The following is a 20,329-nucleotide window of genomic DNA, read 5'->3' on the forward strand; positions in this document are numbered from 1 at the left end:
GCACTGGAGATCAATTTCACTTTTAATAACCTTGTACCTGCAAAGTTAGGTACTCAACAACAGCAACAAAAAAAAAAATCAATCTATATTTTCAAGCATTGTTATCAGCATTGTTTCTAATGTTATACAGATGGAAAATTGCATTGAAAACAAACACTAAGGTAAAGCCAAAGATGGCTGCTCAAAGTGTTGAGACAAGTGGTTTGCTCTGTATTTTGCATGTTTTGCTCAACACTTTGTGACCTATGCTACAACTGCCACCAACAGCACTATTCTTCCTGACTTATTTTTAACTCAGACAAGTTCCCCAATCTTACTCTATGGTGCTCTATGACCAACCACATGAGCAGTTGTGTTCACAAATGCATCAAGGTCTTTTTGAGTTTCCATGCAACTCTTTGCACAGTTTTTTCTACAAACTGCAAAAGCTTTTCTTCAAACAAAGAAAAAACAAAGACAAAAACACACCACAACAAGAAAGCCCTTCTGATCAGAGAAGAAACGAAGGAGAAAGGTCTAATGAGCTGTTTGACAAGACAGTAGTGTCTCATCACTGTGTAACATGCCATTACCACACTGAAGGCTACTAATAGCAAACTAGATGAAAACAGTCACTGAAGACCTAAGTATGTGACATTCATAACAATATTCATCAGCTCTCAGGTGTAATCCTCCAAATTTTTAAAGAAAATTTACACATTTTCATATAGTATCACAACACATTTTAAGATCTTCAAGCTTTTGTTTTGCTTGTGGGGTTGTTTTTTGTTGTTGCTGCTGTTGTTATAAAAGCACAGGTACAGTGTGACCTAGATTAATCCCTTGTTTTCCCAGACACTGAAGGCTCAAGCATTTTGAAGCTAACTGATTCTACCAAGGAATATACAGGATGAGAAGAAACAGATGTTTACCTTCTGTTTCCTCTGGGTTTCAACAGGACATGAAAGAAAGAGGTGTTAAATAAACCCCCAAAAGTATCCCTCTATAAACTTTTGTTTGAACTAGAGCATTTTTTTAGTAAAAACATCCTATCCCACTGTAAAAATTTCAGTGAGAAGCCAGCAGGCACCTTTTAACAGCCTGTTTCAAGAGACAGTATTGTGAGCTGTTACAACCATACCAGCAGTATTACTTTTGCAATAAGTCATCTAACTGAAGTCATTTCCCCTCTTTGTTACATTTCTCACAGATTATTAAACTGAAACAAGCAACCTTTTAACCTCTTAAGAGAGTAAGAAAACAGAACACTGTATTTCCTGATAGAGCACGTATGGTTTTTGGATGAAGCTTCTTTGGTTTTCATGGCTTCTCTAGCCTTCTTTAACAACTGGTTGTAATGCATACTAGAAAGATACGACCTAAATCATGCTATTCTTACCTGATAATATGTTATGGTATATCCAAAAACTGCCCCAGCTTTCCTGACAACATTGCTGCGCCACAAGCATGTCTCCTGCTATCCGTACTACACCATATGTCCCTTTCAGAGTCACTGAACACCAGGATAAAGGTCCCCAATGAGAATTTGCATGCTTTGTACCTAAAGTAATAGCTTTACCTTTGGAACTGCCAAAACAGGTATTTGTTTCGTAAAAAAGGATCACTGTACTGTACCCTATCTTTAACCTTCAGTCAAGAAGGGGGACTAGAGATTTAAATATTCACTATGTATATGTATATACACTGCACTGTAACATAGTGCACAGGTGTTAGAGGTAGGTCACTTTCTATGGGGAGGCCAAAGAGAAATAAAGGAAAGAGCATTAACCAAAAGCATTTTAGAGGAAGTTCCTCATCTAGTTCAAAATTACACCTCATGAAAGATAACTGGTTTTCTCATAATTACATTAAGACATTGCAGGAAGGATACAAGTACATTCTGACATGTAGTTAGCAAGTTAAGAAGTAATAAAACATATTTCGTGCAGTAAGTTAGTTTTTTCTTAGCAGTAACGACAGTGTTGTAACCAGTAAGCCACAGAACTTGTAGAAATGCCTTGATCCACTGGAAGATCACCAATGAAAAATGCAGAGGTCAGAAAAAGAAGCCTTATGAATGTTTTAACATAAACAAGTAATGAACAGCTGCAAATACGTAAGTCTCTCCAGTTCTGCAGACATACTAACAGTACACTCTGTCTCACTTTGTCAAGTGTATTCTGGTTTTAAGTCATTGCTTTAAGTGAATGGAAAATGGTTAGAGCAGAGTCAAAGAACAGATATCATATCATAGAAATGCCTGCTATTGTTTCATTCCTGAAGTGATGCTAGAAGCAACATTAACTACTGAGCTAGACAATTAATGCATTAATAAGGTAATTCTCTCCCCCTCCCCCCAAGTCCCACTGCAAGAAGTTACATTTCTGACACTTCAGGCAGAACATATGTGCAAGAAATAGAAGTGAGGTACAACTGCCTCATTGAACAAGCCTAAAACTGTAGAATTAACTAACTAGTTAACAATGAAATAAGAGAATGAAAGCTTTAACTAGATACAACCATTAGAACAAAGCACTACTATAATATCAAGGCAACGAAGAGAAGAAGAAAATACTGAGCCCCATTCTACATGGTACCAGCTGGCATTACTGCAGTTCATTTCAAAAAAAGAAAAAAAAAGATCATTTGTCTTTTCTTCAAGTTTAAGACATCGTACCAGAGAACACCCGAACAGCCAAACAATATTTTTATTGTATTGCTAAAAAACTATCTGCAAATGTGAAGATGAAAAAAAAGAAGTCTTTCTTAAAACAATGAATCACTCTATCAGAAAGCTTGCATGCATAAATGGAACATTAAACTAATGCTCTGTATAAGTTAAAAAGCTATTAACTCAGAAGTCTAACATACCACCCAATTTTGAAAGCTGATTCAGTACAGGAAACAGGTTTCTTAAGACAAATACTGAAATACAGGTATTCGACTGGCAAAAATAAGATCCTAAAGAATTTGTTAAAGAATCACTCTAAGTGTTATGGCCAATTTGGAGTTATAGCCACATTTTTATGGCAGCAAATATAATACTTCAAAGATACACAGCCACATTCTTTATTAGCTTGGAAAAGATGAATCACAAGATAGAAATATGTTAAACTTGCAAAAAGGGTGGGGAAGCACTAAGTACTTTAATGCATGGAAAGTACAGTGTGGGTGCCATTCCAGATTTAGAGGAAAAAAATTACATTTAAATTTCTAGTTTCTACTTTATTGCTTATCACAAATTTCCCTGACCCATCTAATTAAGACATTATGTTCCTAGCAGTATCACTCTACAATTTTATATAAAAGAACTGCATATATAAGCTCATCCAATACTGTCAGGTTACACCTAAACTAACATTAGTTCAGGCAAATATAAATTAAAGCAACAAACAGAGTAAGTGTTTTGTGCTACATCTTATACTTGTATAAGTGAAGACCTGATTTATGACAGCAAACCTCGAGCAAAGCACTCAGTCATGATTGATATGCAGACACTTGACACACAAAAGAGCAGGAGGCAAAGCATTGGACTCGCGTTATGAGTGCAGGAAATTAAAAACATGCTGCCACAGTACCCAAGTGACAGGTCAGAACTGTTTTACTCAGCAATTCCAGACTCAAATTCATAACATCTGGTTGGCTACAGCACCTCTTTCAGAAAGACATCTGCTATTCACTCAGGGGAAACAGGGCTTCCCAGTGATCCTCAGTATCTTTCAAAGAGGGCTTTTCAGTAATTAAAAGCGGTTTTTAATTCAGCAAGTATGCACTGATTCTTAGGAATCTAAATTAGACTTCCAGCCCTCTTGAAAACGACCTGGAAATTCCTGTGAATAGAAACCTCATCTGAAGACTCTTCTGTCTCCTGGCAGAGACAAACTAGCACCAGGTGCCCTGACTGGCATAAACAAGGAAAACAAACCCAATATGAAGTCCTTAAAAACACTGCCAGATTTTGGAACACCATCTGCCACAATCCATTGCCATTCCTCCCTTGCCATACATGCAGACACACAAACTAACAAGTTTGGATAATTTCATCTTCAAGTGTAGTCTGCAGCGACAGAAATACAAAGACAGCTGACACTGAAAGGGTAGCTACCACAAACCTTCCAGAAAAACCTGTTATTCTGCATGACTCTTCTATTTATTTATTTTAAAGCCATAACACATGAGCTTTAATCATTACTTACCTCAGCACGGCTAAACAGCAAAAACTACATCTAAGTTTCATTGCCATACTTCTTTTTGTTACTGTTAAAACATCCTTATGCTTCACTGGAAAACAGATAGAACAGACTACCTACTCTAAGTGCTGGGTAACCTGAAGACAGCAACTAGAAAAAACAAGACTTCTCAAAACCAGAATCAGGGAAAGTTCACAGAATTTCTGTTGCAAAGCTGTCCTTCCAAGAAAGGAAACAATGCAGTAATCTAACATATAAACCTAATTTAAGTTCCAGTACAGAGTATGTACAAGTACTTTCAGAATACTCACCAGAACCAAAAGACGACAGGCTTTGGTGTCCATTTCTTCCAGGAGTACCTATGATGTTCAGAAAAGAAAGCAGAATTACACTTCAAGCCAGTGAAGGGGAGCAATTCTTTGGAGATTCTTTCCACATAACCTCTCCTGCAGTCTCACTTACTTCCTTGTGATGGCTGATAGCATGTTTGACAGAAAGATTTGGCATTGTAAGGTTAATCTATCTGGAAAATGGATGATGAATTCCTATTAAGCTGAACTTTTCCATTACAATTATCACACTTCATTTAAGCCAGGTAGCACTGTTTCATTTTACTCATTCATATAGCATAGTAGAGTGATTAATAAGTAAGAGAAGAAAAAAAATATTATCCATACCAGTATCATTTTTTTTTTTTTTTTTACAGCCATACACTTCAGTTATTTTATTTGCACAGAGCAGCTATAAGTAACAGCACTCTTAAATGTGGTACCAATCAAGTCAGATATAAATGAAAACACTGAGAAGGTTAATCTACCCTTACTGTATTGTTTTAGAGTCATGTGAAAGCTGATCTAAGAACCTCATCATTTTGAATGATATGAATTAAATGAAAGCACTTTTTGCTAGTTATAAGTGCAGAAGTAATGAGCAGAAGTTTATAGAAGGTCTGTTTACAACACCTATCAGGTTAAGCTTTCTTCACGCTTCAGAAATAGTGTGCGATACCAGAGCAGGTATATCAATAAGAAATGATCTGCTTTGTACCACAATTGTAATTGTTTCCCTTCACCTCAATCACGCAAATCAAACTTTGCTCCCAAACTGAAAATTCTGCGTTATGGAACTTTTCAGAGAAATCAGATCTATTCTTTTGATTCACTCTGGTAGTTAATTACAAATTTCAAATAAAAATTGAAGATAAAGCAAACACCTGATACAGAAATGGAAAGTCAAGTACATGTTACCCTAAACAGCCAAAGCTGATCAGCAAGCTCTCACAAGCAAGCTTAAACAAAAGCTTGGGAAAGCTAGTCTCAGATTCGTCTTGCAAGTACACAATCTTATAAGCAGGTTTCGGAAAAGCATTTAACTGATGTTATCAAGTGGACCAAGTCCTCACAAGATGCAAGTTTCAAGCAGACATGAAGTGTCCTGACTTTTACCCACGGATAAACAAGTATATAAGAAACACTTTGCAGAGCCAGTCTCCAATACTGTGAGCTACAGGTGAGGAGAGCAGATTACCTTAATTATTCTAAAAAGTTGTAGAGCATAGCCGCTCTTTTTCAAGACAGAGGGATTCAAGAATGTAAATGAAAAATTTACTTTACCCAACAGCTGATTGCCTCTAGCCTCGCTGAATTTCCTTGCTGTGTGCAATGGCCCGGGTGATTTTGTTATGCATTGGTTTAAGGAAGCAGACCTCGCCTTGGCTCCTAGAAGTAGAGGCTTAGATCAGGTTTAAAAGTACAGCTATGACGGTAAGTAAAGACATGCCTACCATCACATATTTACAGTTCAATACCAGATGCACAAGTCCACTTGTGCACCGCAAATACAAAAAGAGATGTTATCTAGAAAATTTAGTTACATTTAAAAATTGTTTTTACCAGAACTCACCATGGAAGAAATAAAAGATAATTTCAATAAAGCTTGTAAGTAGAAGAAAACGTCAGTGAAGACTTTAACTTAGCAGTAAGATCAAATTACCTAAGTCTCAGAACAGCAATGAATACAACTCAGGTACATAAAAGTTGGCTGAAAGGGACTTCTGGAGGCCAGCTAGCCAGCCTCCCACTCAGAGCAGAGTCACCACCAAGACGAGATCAGCTGGTCATGGCCAGCTGAGTCTTGAAAGCCTCCAGAAATGGAGGCTCTACGGCCTTGCTGGCAACCTGCTCTTGTACTATACAATCCTCCTCATAATTTCCTTCCCCAAAGGGAGAGTCTTCCATTCCACAATTTATAATTATTTCTTATTGCTACATCATCTGGTACTCCTGAGAAGAGTTTGGCATTGTCTTTGCAACTGTTCTTTTCAAGAAATTGAAGACTGTTACAATACCTCCCCCTACTCTTCTTTTTGCCTGACTGAAGAAGCCTACCTCCTCCAAACTCTCCTCACTGCTCATGTGCTCTGAGACTCTATCTTCCCAAGTCTCTTGTTTCCAAATAGCCTTCATAAAATGGGGAAGCCCCAAAACACAGAGCAGTCCAGGTGGAGCTTTCACCAGTGCCAAGCTGAGGGAGAACACCAACTTCTTCTGGCCATACTGCTCCTGCAGGTGCTGAAGGCATGCTTCTAGCACCTAGCACTGAAGAGGTTGAACAATGCATAATTGCATTGCAGATACTGGGCCTGACAAAAAAAACATCAGCTTGTCAGGCAGCCATATAATTCTTGTTTGTTTCAGTGATATACAGTTTCTGGCAGTGTCTGTTTCTTTTCGTTGTTTACCATTTTAAAGCATGTCATTACAGCATGACATTTGGCTGGCTTAAAACTTAAGCCTAAAGCAGGAGCATAGTATTTAATTAGGTTTATCCAATTACAATAACCAGTTCACCACAAAGATGGTCAGAAGCAAGCTGATTATAACTAGGATTTAAGAGAGAGAGCGCACAAGCTTATTTATCTCCTCCCTTTACGTCTTCAATTTTGGTCAGAGACTGAGTTGTCAACTGCTGTTTGTGGCTTGATTTGGAAAAGCACTGAGCCAGGGCTGCTCTATCAGCCAACAAACAGCCACATTTAAACTAAGTTTCCTTTAGCATAAGATGAAGAAGCACAACTGCCTTTTCTCCACCACAAAAGAGAGCAAACATCTAGTTCCCCTCAGTCAGTCAGAAGAATATCAAGAAAAAGCATCACAGAGAAATGAGTTGCTTGTGTGAGTCTTCCCTTCGAATAGTGTGACAATGCCATCCAGGCAAGATACTTTACCCAGGAATACCTCATTTAAAGTGATAACCCCATCTGTTTTCTGTTCCAAAAGGGGCAAAGATCATCTAAAGTCTGCATGATGAAAAGGACAACAATACGTTGAAGATAAATTCAAAGTATGTCTACCCTGCAGGTCAGCAGCAGCTACAGAGCCGGTGCCTGAGCTTTGTGACAGAAAAGAAAGCCACTAAAACAACGTAAAACCCAAGTGATGACATGTACAACATAAAGTGCATTTAGTCTCCGTACCATGCAAAACATAGACATATTGCTCCTGTGTAAGTCCATACCACAGTGCAGACCTTCTCTTTTGCCTTACATACCCAATCAATTACAGTTCAAAGGACATTTTAGCCTTCTTATGAGATCTTACAAAACTTAAGGCCCCACTGGTGTGATTTTACTTCCTCACAGCATCTGCCCAGACCACTGCTTATTAAAATAAGCATTGCTTCAGCATGCAGCCAAGTGCAAAAGGTAAGGTACCACAACAGTGGTAACTTCAGTTTCACTCTAGTTACAAACAGATCCAGATACCTTTTGGAGTTGTTTTCAATGAGTGTAATCTAGGTCTTGGTACTGCTTTCAAAGAAACAGATCCAGAAGCACCATTCTGGCAGGCTGGTTTTGAAGGCCATTCTCCATTCTTGATGATGATCGTGGCACTTGTAGCTACAACACAGAATGACAATTTGACTAGGCAATATCTACCTTGTGGAAAATTAAATCATCAATCATAAAGTAAGCCTGTTTTACTTGAGGCTAAAGTTACAAGAAACACAAGCTGGAATAACAATATTACAAACGCTTCTGCTACAGTTGATCAGTCTGTACAGAAGATATCAGATTAGTCTCAAGATATTACAAACATTTCTTTGAACAGGACATACTGCTTTGAACTTTGCAAAAGAGGTGGGCATATGCAAAAGAATATTGATCAAGAAACACAAACAGAAGCCTAAGCATGCTGTATAAAGCAAATGCAGAATACATTTCAGTTTGAGTAAACCAAGAAAGAACATCAGCAGTATGTGAAGCCATTCTGGCCACAGAATCAATTGTTTAAAAAAAAAAGTCAAATTAAAAACTCAGACAACTGTCTCAAGCAACATCTTTCCTTGTTTTCTCTCCTTTGTAAAGAGCTCTGTTTCAGCGATATCGTGAATGCACCGCAAGCACTCCTGCCATCCTCCTTGTGGGGAACTAAAAATGGGTGAGCCCAACTCCATTCAGCAACTGCCAAACAAATTTTAAGAAAGGTTCCTGTAGTCTGCATTTGTAAGAGTCACCTCCTCAGTGACAGCAAGCCTCAGATGATGACCCCCCCAACACGTACTCCTCTCTCCAAAGAAGAGTTGAAGTTATACAGAAAAAAAAAATCTCCCCACAAAAAGGGGCATGCAGAACCAAATAGGAAAAATAGGACAATAACCAATTTGTAACTCAGGTCAAAATCATGTTTCCAACTAAGAGGGTGCATGCTGCACAAGACATTTTGTTCCATTTCAGAGGAACTTGGGAGAGGTTTGGTTTAGCGTCACAATGAAAACTTAGTTGAAAATATAAAACTGAAACTTGGGGAGAGTCAATGCATTCTTTTAGTATTGCAGCAAAAAATATGAAAAGACTTCTGAAGTACTGATTGAGTATACTTTGGTTCAGCTACTCAAAAAATAGGTATATTGACAGATTAAAAGCAAGAAGTTCACATCACATTTACCAGAGGATAAGCAAAAACTAACTCACATTGGAATAGTTTGTCACACCATTGCTTTTTTCACAAGTCAGTTGGGAGCAGAAGGGGTGTGTGTTGAAAAAGGGGTTCATACAATACTACATTTTACCTCATATTTTAATGAGGCTGATTTTAAGGTAATGAGAACTACATATCTAATAGTGTTCATCAAAAGATGGAACACAAAGCCTTGAGATTATTTAAGTATCAATTTAAATACGCTAGCATAAACGGTATAATTAACTGCTTCAGAAAAGTGCTTCTTAGCCAGGAATCAGTACATCTACATCAGAAGGAAGGACAGAACTGCTTTTTCTTCCCCTTTGAGAAAGGGTCTCCCACTGAAAGCACAGAAGCTAAACATTTGCAAAAGAAATTTATTTATACACGAGGAACAATTTGCATAATACATCAATGCTGCAGTTCCTCCGGTAAGCTCTGACCCTGACCTACATCAGATGATTCAAACTAACTTGTTCTAGGAAAGCATCAGCTCTGAAACAGTCCTCAACTTTTCCTGTGAGTTTCTAAAAATCTAGGATTTTTGCTCAGAATTCACTGCAAGCAATTAAATACTGCCTACAAACCGTTGTGCTATTTTCCAATAAATCACAAGCCTGCCATGGAAGTAACACTTTGGGGGTAAGAACACTCCTGGTGCAGGACCACTTATGCACTGCTTGTTGTATTAGAAGCTCTGGAGTCACTTAAAAAGAGCTAAGAGCAGAAAAAAAGAGGGAGACTTGCAAAGTTTAATTATTTTATGACTCAAAGACGGTTTCTCATAGAATTAGCAGCAGTTATTGCAATCTTGATGAAATACTGACAGACTTGAAACGGTCTCGTTTAAGAGTTAAGTTAAGAGCTAAAGGGTTTAAACATGCACTATAAGAATTTTAATGAAGTATTGGCAATATGGAAATGAAGCTCAAGGTCAATTGCTAGGATCAGCTTTTTTAACTTCTGAAACACTACTTCCTTTGTATGTAATTATTCTAATGCAATTCAAGTTTGAATTCTTGCTCAACATCAGAGTTTAAACATTTCAGTATGTTCAATCATAGTATTTTCAGCTCACGACTAAAACCAAGTTTGTTAAAAATTCGCATTTTTGAGGTTCAAACTGACAGCTTGTATGCAAAATATGTTTTTAATATCAAGAACATTTCAAATTTCATTATTTCCAAATTTCTCAGACAGTAAGAGTCTCTCTAGAGAAAAGAATCATAAAACTCAAATGATCGTTAGACAAAAGAAACTAATGCTGCCACAGGAAACAACCAATCCAAGGACATCCCATAACAAAGGGCTAAGCTGACACAGCGGGAGGAACATGCTTTTTTATAAGTTTCTTCCTGCTAACAAGAGGCAAACTCCTCAATCAAAACAAGCAAAAGGAGTTTGTCAATTTAATGTAGTCATGAGGACCACAACAGTTTGTTAGAAATTTCATTACATTCACGGAATAAATCTTCCATCCCAATCTTTGTGTCTCCTGCCAATCTAATAAAACCACTTTAGTTTTACAAACACAGACTTTTTTCTGACATTATTGCATAGTAGACTAAATGAAAGACTAGAAAAAAAAAAAGGAACAGCACTGTACATAAAACATTAGGGTAAAAAGTTAACTTATTCTCTCTACAATTTGATTCAAAGTCATATAAACTTCTCTATGCTAGCATATGAATCTAATGTAACCCAAATTCATTATACTCACAAAAACTGTCTATCAGACTTAAATCATTCTTATGAATTTCAGCAATTTAACCAAAGAAGGTCATCTCAGGGAAAAAACATCAGCAAATTAAAACATTTCATACATCTACCAACATCCGCAAAACAGATTACGTGCTTTACAAGAGAAATAAAAAGAAACACAACCTACTTCTCTTCCCAGTAAACGAGGCTAACAAAGGAATAATACAAAAGCTGTAAGATCCCACTACCAGCAGTGTCAGTAAGGTAATATCATAGTAGCTTCCTGAATCGGTCGGTGGTGTTAGTGTAGAATTGATGAAAATATTGGGAGAAAAATTAGTTTCTGTGCAACTGCGAAGTCCTCCTGGTATAGTCATTTAAAAAGAATCAAAGCAAGCTTGAAGCCAAGGAGACTGCAGCCATGTTCAACCTCTCATATTGCTGTTGCTTGCTCTTCGTGAATCAGAGTGGAAAAAATTGTAAGCTTCGAGGCGGTGGACAAAACAGATTAAACCAGCTAGCAAATCACTCTAAATAAGGAGCCATCAGTTTGGATACTTAATCTGCATACATTTCTTTGTTATGAAGCAATGACCCTTTCCTTCGTTACATGAGAGAGTAAAATGAAGAGAGGACAAAGCTGCTTGGGAATTCCAGATACAGTTCTACAACTGAACAGCAGCAAAAGTCAACATGGCTGTCAGGGCAACAGAACCAGCCTGATGACAGAAAAACATGCAGTGCATATTTTATTACAGATACTTGTTCCTTTGAGGAATAAGTTAGCTTTTCATTTTTAATGAAGGCACTTCAGGGAAAAAAAGAACACAAGAAAATTTAGTTGTTATATATCTATGCATGCATGCGCATACATAAACTGCAGCTGTATGTTAAAGCACGAGGTTTTTTTTTCCAGTCCATCGAAGACAGATTTCAAAGACAGCTGGCACAAAGGAAATGCCTTTGCCCAGTCTCCAAGATGAAACAGATGATGCAATAGTAACAGAATATTTGAACGTGCTCATTTGAATATGTCTAGCTGGGAATACTGATACGTCTGACAGAGTTCATTGTGTGTTATTTCCTTCACATTTTCACCCCTGCACAGCTGTTACAGACCCTAGGTAGAGCTTCAAATTAAAGATAGTTATGTGTTTTTTTTCTCTCCAGTTTTGATCAAGATAGATCTGCTTCAGGTCATACAGCAGTGCTTACAGTTACAATGAAAATGATAAATGCCATTGAAAGTTATACGTTCTAACAGCAATTTCACTTACCTGCTTTTGATCTCACCTTCAGGTTTTGTCCTAGAACTCTAGAAGCAGATATGATCTAGCCCAACAAGAGTGTTTAGTATAAAACAAACCTGTAATGTGCTGTTCCAAATATTCTGACAAGTATGAAACTATATGTAAATACAAGGAAACTTCTACTCAGGAACACCTGCTAGTTTTGCGACATTTCATGGTGGAAGAGGAGCTGTACTGATATCTCTGTTCGACAAATAAAAATCCAAGGCTCAAAGTTCCTTCAGACGACATGTCTGCAGAAGGAAAGTTGTAAGCTAAGGGGCAAAAAGAGTAAGGTCTAGAAGTAAAAATAATAAGAAGGAAGAAGTAGTAAATGGAAGTAAATAGAAGATGAGAATTAATGCAGGATTCCTTTCAATGGGATTTTTCAACACAGTTATTGCTGGGTAACAATTATAACTCATAACACTGACAGATACTTACAATTACTGCTGAAAAGACTTCTCTCACTCTGAGTGCTGCTGAGCGATGAGATGCTAGGTGTCCTCTCCAGCACTGATCTTTTGACAGGCACTTTGGATTTGGATAGAGGTTTACTAGAGCTAGCCCAGGAGGCTGGAGAATTTTTCATGGAGACATGCTTCTCTCTTGGTGAAGATCCTACACCTGTCAAACGGCAGGGGGAAGGAGTTGGGGGGAGAGGTGAGAAGAACAAAAAACAAAACTGAAAAGAAGCTTAAGCAGTTGCCTCTTCTACATATATGCCTACAAAAAGAAATATTTATGTATATTAAAAATAATATGCAAAAGAGACATAATTAATTCATATTGACATGGTAAATAAAAGAAATGCCTTCTATTTCTTAAGCTCCTTCACAGAATCACAGAATTGTAGGGGTTGGAAGGGACCTCTGGAGATCATCTGATCCAACCCCACTTACAAGCAGGGTCAACTAGAGCATGTTGTGCAGGATGGCATCCAGGCAGGTTTTGAGCATCTCCAGAGAAGGAGACTCCACAACCTCCCTGGGCAACCTCTCCCAGTGCTCTGTCACCCTATTTCCTTGAAAAAAATGCTGTTAATCAGCAAAACAGTTCTAAAGACATAAGCAATTCAATTTTACCTGCATGTTCAACTCAGGACTAAATCAAAATCTATACAGACTGGCCTTCAAGGCTAACATTTGCATGCACGTAAAGTTTTTCTTGCATTCTACTACCTCTGTGTACTATGGTTAGCTGTACTGGCAATCCCATAAAATATTATCTCTGGCTCAAAGACAATCCAAGAAAGATTCTTTTGTTTCTTTCCACCCCCAAACATAGAGATGATTTTTCCCCTCTGACAGGGCACTGTCAGAGTGCTAAAAGACAGTTTGCTTTACAAGAGTATCAGACTGTGCTGTACGCACATAAATATACTTTAAAACCGACTAGTTCTGCAAAACTAGTTAAACAGCACTGCCTGGAACCAAGTTCTCAATGGCCAACTGCTGCAGACACATTTTCACATTAATTGCTGTTTTCATTTGAGCTCTTGAATACAAATGCCCAATAGCTGAATTAATCAACCTATTTAAGTTGAGAAGTGTGCCATCTTCAGACAGGAGCTGGCTTTTGTACTACTTACGAACTGAACTGAAAGTTTCTTGCTGAAAGTGTAGCTGGTTTATTACACTTCATTTATTCCTGAAAAGCATACACCCAGACTAAAACTACAAAGGTCCAAAAGAAATTATGTATACACAGGCTTGTCTTGCAAGCACTGAGTTGACTAATATCAGCTCTGACTTAAAATTTAGATGCCAATGTCTTTATATAGTACTCCAAATAACCATGGAGAAGCAGTCATAGTTCTTGTACAGAAACAAGAACAGAGACAAGACAGACAGACTTAGGTATTATTCATACACAAAAATCTAATATACAAAATAACTTGACTTCTGACATTATTGCCATTTTCAAGTTTGACAGACATAGCTCATCTTACTCAAGAAGAGATTATTACAGTATTTCAAGTCTTACTTTGAATACTCCATCTTCTCTTTAAATACAATACTCTTTCCTTTATTCTTGCCACTATAACCCTATTTTAATTATGTTTAAACTATGCGAGAAAGAGTTGAAACATGACAAAAATAGCTAGTAATTCCACTTTATTCAACATCAGCTTTGCTACAGAGACTCCACTCTTGAACACCAATGCTTAAGAAACCATCAGTTTGCACCAAGACCTACAAAGCGTGGCATGAAGGGGATTACATGAAGATTTAGGCAACAGAAGCACTTATGCCCAATGTCTGCATTTCAACAGTAGGTGGTGTGACAGGATTAGATAACGCCTGGAAACATCCTCTGTCAAGTACACAAAAGTCTGAACAGCACTAGTAAAGGAAGATGCATCCGTGCTATCCCCTGCTGTTCAAGTCAACCCAGTAATAAGAGAGAAACCCTATCTTCAATATAGGCTAAAGATACACTAAGATCTTATGTGATACTGGTCACTGAAAAGGACGCACAAGCATCAATGAGTCATTAAACATGCTTTACAGCAGACCTCCCTTAGGATCTGGGCTTCTACTACTTGTTTGGCATTACTATGCAGAACTGTGACATGGTATATGGCTTTAGCCATAGTAGCCTGGTATTAAATACGAGACAAAATTATCAGCCATATTCTAGAATTCCTGGTAATTCATTACAATAGGCATTTGATGCATCCAATTTGCCAAAGAGCATCCAACCCTTTTTGATGCTATGAGAACAGCATGAACCTCGAGCTCACCCTTACGGAAGTCACCTCTGAAACAGAGCGCTCCAGGCAACAACTCTGAAATCATTTATTTGATGAAAAAATAAAGTAAACATACAATTAAAAAATAAACAATTTCACTACATCACAGAACAAGTCTGACAGCTTTCTAAACTTTGCACAGAAACAGAAGCTTAATCCATTAATGGATCAACATACCAGAAAACTAACTAATCCAGTCCAGTCAAAAATTCCTTTTCTAAATAGCCTCTTAGTGAAACAAGGTAAAAATTAAACTACACAACCAATCCCTCCTGACTGTCGCCACCCCTAAAACAAAACAAAACAAAACAGCTGCTGTACAAACATTGCAAGTTAGGTTTGTCTGACTCCATAAGTTAAAGGTTTACATTTCAAAAGGTACCCTTTGGAACAAATGCTGCTGCTAAGCTGCATTTTATGGTTTAAAGGTGAGGGTGGCATTCCCAATTGCTACCGTGACAGGCTCTAAGTTCATCCACTTCAAAAGACACAGGAAAGAAATCCCGTTTTCTGTACAGTGATTTTCACTCAAGAGGGATAAAGGCAAACATGTGAGAATGCTCAGTCTCCTCCTGTACAGCATGTTCCATATATAAAAAATGATTTCCAGCCAGCTCAGCTTCTTTGCTGAAGCTGGAATGTGGCAGTGCTCTAAACCAGCTGTGAACTCAAACGCCTTCAAGTGAGCACAGCCAGCTCTACGACGTCCAGCTTCAGAAGCAAGTCAAACAGACGACCTTTGTTTTTTCCTTGGTTTTGCTGCTTGTTGCTTTCCTATAAGGGTTCTCTTAAAATAAGTACTCAAGCACACAAATACATTTTTCAAAAACCCTCCTTGAAGAATTTCTTTTAAGTCATGACACAAGATCATTAAGCAGTTACTCTAGGTGTTATTTCAAACAATAACAATGTTTTTAACAAAGTAGCTTTAAAAGTGCCATTCCCTAAGCAAGGAGTAGCACAGAATTAAATGAAAAGGTTTTGAAGATGGAGACGACAAGATACGGTTTATAAACAGAAGTACTGGAAACATGCACAAAAGCAGGATATTTAGTGAACCCTTATGATAAAGGCAACAAGCAATACCAAAGTAACTGCCTTTCATCAGTTGTTTAATCTAGTCATTGAAGTAGAACACTAAAAATATCACATTCCTCTACAGTGAAATAATAAACTGGCAATTCTTTAGAAAAAAAATCTCTACGCAACAACTACGTTATATCAAGTATGTTAAAGTGTTTTTGTACTGGAATGGAAATAAGCAAGGAACATAGCCCATTTTTCAAGTAGTTCTGAAATCAGATTTCACATCCTTACTCAAATAGCGATGCTCTCATGTGAATCCTACATAGATGGTTATTGTTCAGAATAAATTAAGACTTCCTTTAAATAGTGCTGGAGCCTAAAAAATTCAAGTCAAGAAAATGAACACATGCTTGTAGTGGCTAGCTTGGGACAACACTCACAACAGGCAGATTTTAAAGCTAAATATGTATTTATCAGTTCTGAGATTCAGTATTCACTGTTTGAAACCGTACTGACTCAGGTCTGTAACTGAGCATATAGCAAATAGCATTCAGGGAGCTATGTGACACTTGGAAATGAATGGTCAGAAGCCTTTCCCAAACAGAAACTTAAGGCAGACTTAGTTCACAACAGGTTTTCAGAGGGTTTTTGTTTTTGCTTTTGTTTTTTAATGCTAACGCTAATAACATCAGTTAGTTCGGGGTTTTCATTGCCATTTTACCTAAATACATTAAATTTTAGACTTTTGTCTTATGCTTTTCTGACTTTTCTTCCACAAGTATAAAAATCCAGAGAGGCCCACTTCAAAAGTGCTAAACATTTCAGCTTTTAAAAATTATTTTATGCATGACAAAAAAAAAAAACACAGTTTAAGTCTATGGCACAAGTGTTTTGCAAAGCAAGGGGAATAAATCTTCAAGAGAACGCTATTTTTTGGGTGTCTATTGATAGGCACAAGTAAATCATGCGAAGACAAACTGGACTTTGCTGTTGTTTCCATTGCAGTAGACTGATCTTTAGATGGATGTAAGAGTGTTTGTGGTTTTTTTGAACACCGCAAAGTAGCAGCAACAGCTGCAAGATTCATCAGCCATTCAGCAATATTAGTTATATTGTTATACACAAATCAGTGTTCCTTTGAGGAATAAAAACTAGTTATAGTGTACTTTAGTAGTGTAGTGTATTTTCTACTAGTAGAAATCTCTTTTTAGTTCTCTCCCCCTTTGAAAGTGTCAAGCTACTACCAAAATTACCAAAGAGAAGGTAGGAGACAGCTGTGTTATATTGCTAGTAATACTGCAGCTGCTAAATGCAAACACGAAGATAGGGAATGTTCGTGCTGGGTCTTCGAGTATTTATATTAGAGAGATTTATTTGTTTAGGGGATAACAACTGATCAGAGAACAGTTCACACATTAAGACAAGACCCACTTCCCTATCTGATGTAGACTCTCACAGTGTTGTTCCCTCCATCTCTAATCACCAGGAATGTGCTCCTCTTTGGCACAGATACCAATGAGCCAGAAAAAAGTTTGTGCCAAAACCAAAACTAGGCTGCCAGCAGTCACATGGGTATTCACGTTTCTCCCCTTGCAGCCCAATAATCTCAGAGTGAAACTGAAAAACGATCCTCAGTGCTGTAAAGCATTTTGCTGTTGTTAACTGATAATAAAAATGATCTTTTTCACACTCTCAACCACTTCACAACTTCAGAATTGTTTGCTGTCTTGCTACCTATTATACTCACTCAATTTTAGTTTTTTTTAGGTTTTACTTTTGTAGACTAAACTAGAGAAGACCCACTAAAGACCATATCCGTGCAGTTGCACTGTCATCTCTTATGACCACAGGCAAAACCAGCCTCCAAACAACAGTTCATTTTATGCCAGCTTCCAAAGGCAACTGTATGGTAGTGGCAAGACTTGCCCATTTCAGCTGTACCAGGAGACTGCCATAAGTTGTTTGCATCCCAATTTAAGCAAAAAACAAACAACTAGCAGTTTTTGGAAATTTTCATCTGCTTAGTAGTAATGGGCATAGGGAAGAGTCAAAGCAATATAATACGAAGAAATCTGAGCCAAAAGAACGCCACCAACCACAACCAATCATGCTTTTCATTATTTTCCTTCTGTCTGTATCATACACCCCTTGGTGTTATGCACCAAAAACTTGTTGGTAGTTTACAACTTTTTTAAAAATCTACATTATTCATAAATATTTAAAGTTTTCTATCGCAGGAATTACATAGTACATACCTTGCATGAGAAGGAACCTCACTGCAGCAAAATGTAAATACAATTTTCTTCAGGATGACAAGGATTTCTGTTTCTCTCCTCCTTTACCCCACCCAAAGAGAATTCAGAACTAACCAGTAAAGGTGAAGAATTATTTGAAGACACCTCAGCATGTCCTTGCAAGTCAATGACTAGGTACCTAGAAATTCCCCTGCAGGGAACTGGTGCACACCTTACTCCTAAAGGAGAATATTCTTATAGATACATATATATTTCTGACAGCCTTCACATGTGGACTGGTAGTATCAGTCTCTGCAGGTATGATCATGTTTCTTGCTACAGGTATAACTCATTAAAATCCCAACATGGCTAGTCACAAGTCATGTGTAAAAAGCCTGGGAACTTATGTGAAAACTTAACTCCTTTTGTATGGTCACTGTGGCACCAGAAACAAAGCTGAGAAGATGAAATGCTCCCTTTTGGAAGCTGGAAGTTAACAGATGTATAATGCATTCAACAGAATACTGGAAATATCAGTCTTCAGAATACAGATCATTTAAGTTTATCCTCAAAATTTGCCATCACTTCTTCTCCCACTCCCCAAAACAAACAAACAAACCTCAAAGCACCATCTCTAAGACTACTAAACCAGAAATAAATCAGTCAACTTGTTTCTAAGTTATTTGTTGTAACAGGTCCCACGTTACTTCAAAGCCAAAAAACCTTCTGCTTTTGCTCATTTCTCATAAACCGTTTGACTTAAAACTAGGAAATAACTTGATCAAAATGGGTGTTTTTATGCTGACCTCTATATAAGGCTTATAAAATATTAATAACATCTACTGCATGGTAAGAGAGCACCTTGTTAATGAAATGTAAGGAAAGAAAATAAGCACAGAAATTATAGCAAGTTTTTCCACTAGTGTACGTAGTCAAAACCAAAGGAAATTATTGTGTGTACTTCAAATTACATCATTTTATGGCTCCTTTCGGGCCTCAAAATGTGAGCCAACCATTCTGTACATGAACGACCAACATGTGCAGCAGAGGCTTAGAGATCAATACTGGTGTGAGGATATACACTGCACCAGGCAGCTTCCAGCAAGCCATTCCTGTTGAGGATGGCCAGGAATGGAGGGCAAAGTGGAAAGGAAACAGTAGAAAATCCCACCTCAAGCACTGAGATTTCAAAAGGCAGGAGTCTTGCAGATATTACCTTCTAAGCCCTCACAACTAATGCTGCTTCCCGACTTCTCATGCATTGATCAGCTGGAAAAAGTCCTTTCAAGTACATTAAAGGTTTCGGCCACTTCACGCTGAAAATTCGAAGATAGCTGGTTATGAGAGAGACAGTCACCATGTAGGAGGACTCTCTGGGCGAAGATGACCAAAGACTATTATTATAGACAAGATTTCTCTATCAAACCAGATACCTTCTTCCCCACATCACTTATAGAAGAGTAAGCTCAAAGAAAAGGAACAAGCAGAATGGCTCAGAGAAGTCACCTGCTCAATTGATGAAAAACCACAAGGCAGGTCATGTCATTTATAAGCCTACTATAGACAAACCAAGTTTCTCCCCACGGACACGTCACAGCATTGTCCTTCCAGCAGGAAACATCCCCCAAGGTCCCCTCTGTTAGCAGGTTCTGGCTGGATAACACTGAGCTCAGACAGAGGCAAGCTTCACGTGATACTACAGACACATCTTATACTCCACAGAAACCCATGTATTAGTTTCTCCCTTCCCACACTTTCAAAGGAGGATATGGGAGTTTTAAGTTCATTTTACACAGACTTTAATTACTGTAATGGAGCATCACACATACTAAAGAAAGAAGAAGGGACCAATTAAACTGGACAAATGATGATCTTGTCCAAATTAGTGTACAGGGAACCTGTTTTTAAGATCCATAAAAAGAGGCTGACTGTTTGGAGGCGGGAGGATGGAGGGAAGCATATAGAAAGAGTGGCTGTAGCTACATCTTAAATGTTATTTGCAGATTTGCTCATGGGAAAGTATATGGATACCTTTACGGGTTAACTCCCCAGTACCAGCATTTTGAGAAAGTCCTGAGGGTTTCAGGGCAGAGAACCTGGAAGTTATGTTTGCTTTTTAAAATATTTTTTTTTCCCCTTGGAAGCATGTCAATACAACTTAAAGTCAGATGGTAGATAGCAGGAATGATAAAGC

The 20,329-nt window shown here is 37.8% G+C and overlaps 1 protein-coding gene across 5 annotated transcripts in view; it reads right to left on the reverse strand.

The window, feature by feature from the left end:
• Window positions 1-20,329, reverse strand: part of MTUS1 (microtubule associated scaffold protein 1) — a 113,420-nt gene that overhangs the window by 56,650 nt on the left and 36,441 nt on the right. For all 5 annotated transcript variants that reach the window (XM_050710249.1, XM_035558487.2, XM_050710247.1 and 2 more), the window contains 4 exons: window positions 12,565-12,747; window positions 7,933-8,067; window positions 5,783-5,887; window positions 4,481-4,528 (listed from right to left, as the gene is read on the reverse strand). In XM_050710249.1, coding sequence (XP_050566206.1) covers window positions 4,481-4,528; window positions 5,783-5,887; window positions 7,933-8,067; window positions 12,565-12,712 — 436 coding nt within the window. In that variant the 5' untranslated portion in view covers window positions 12,713-12,747. The remainder of the gene's footprint in view (window positions 1-4,480; window positions 4,529-5,782; window positions 5,888-7,932; window positions 8,068-12,564; window positions 12,748-20,329) is intronic.

This window comes from Cygnus atratus, chromosome 4 (genome assembly GCF_013377495.2).
Source record: "Cygnus atratus isolate AKBS03 ecotype Queensland, Australia chromosome 4, CAtr_DNAZoo_HiC_assembly, whole genome shotgun sequence".
Lineage (NCBI taxonomy): Eukaryota > Metazoa > Chordata > Aves > Anseriformes > Anatidae > Cygnus > Cygnus atratus.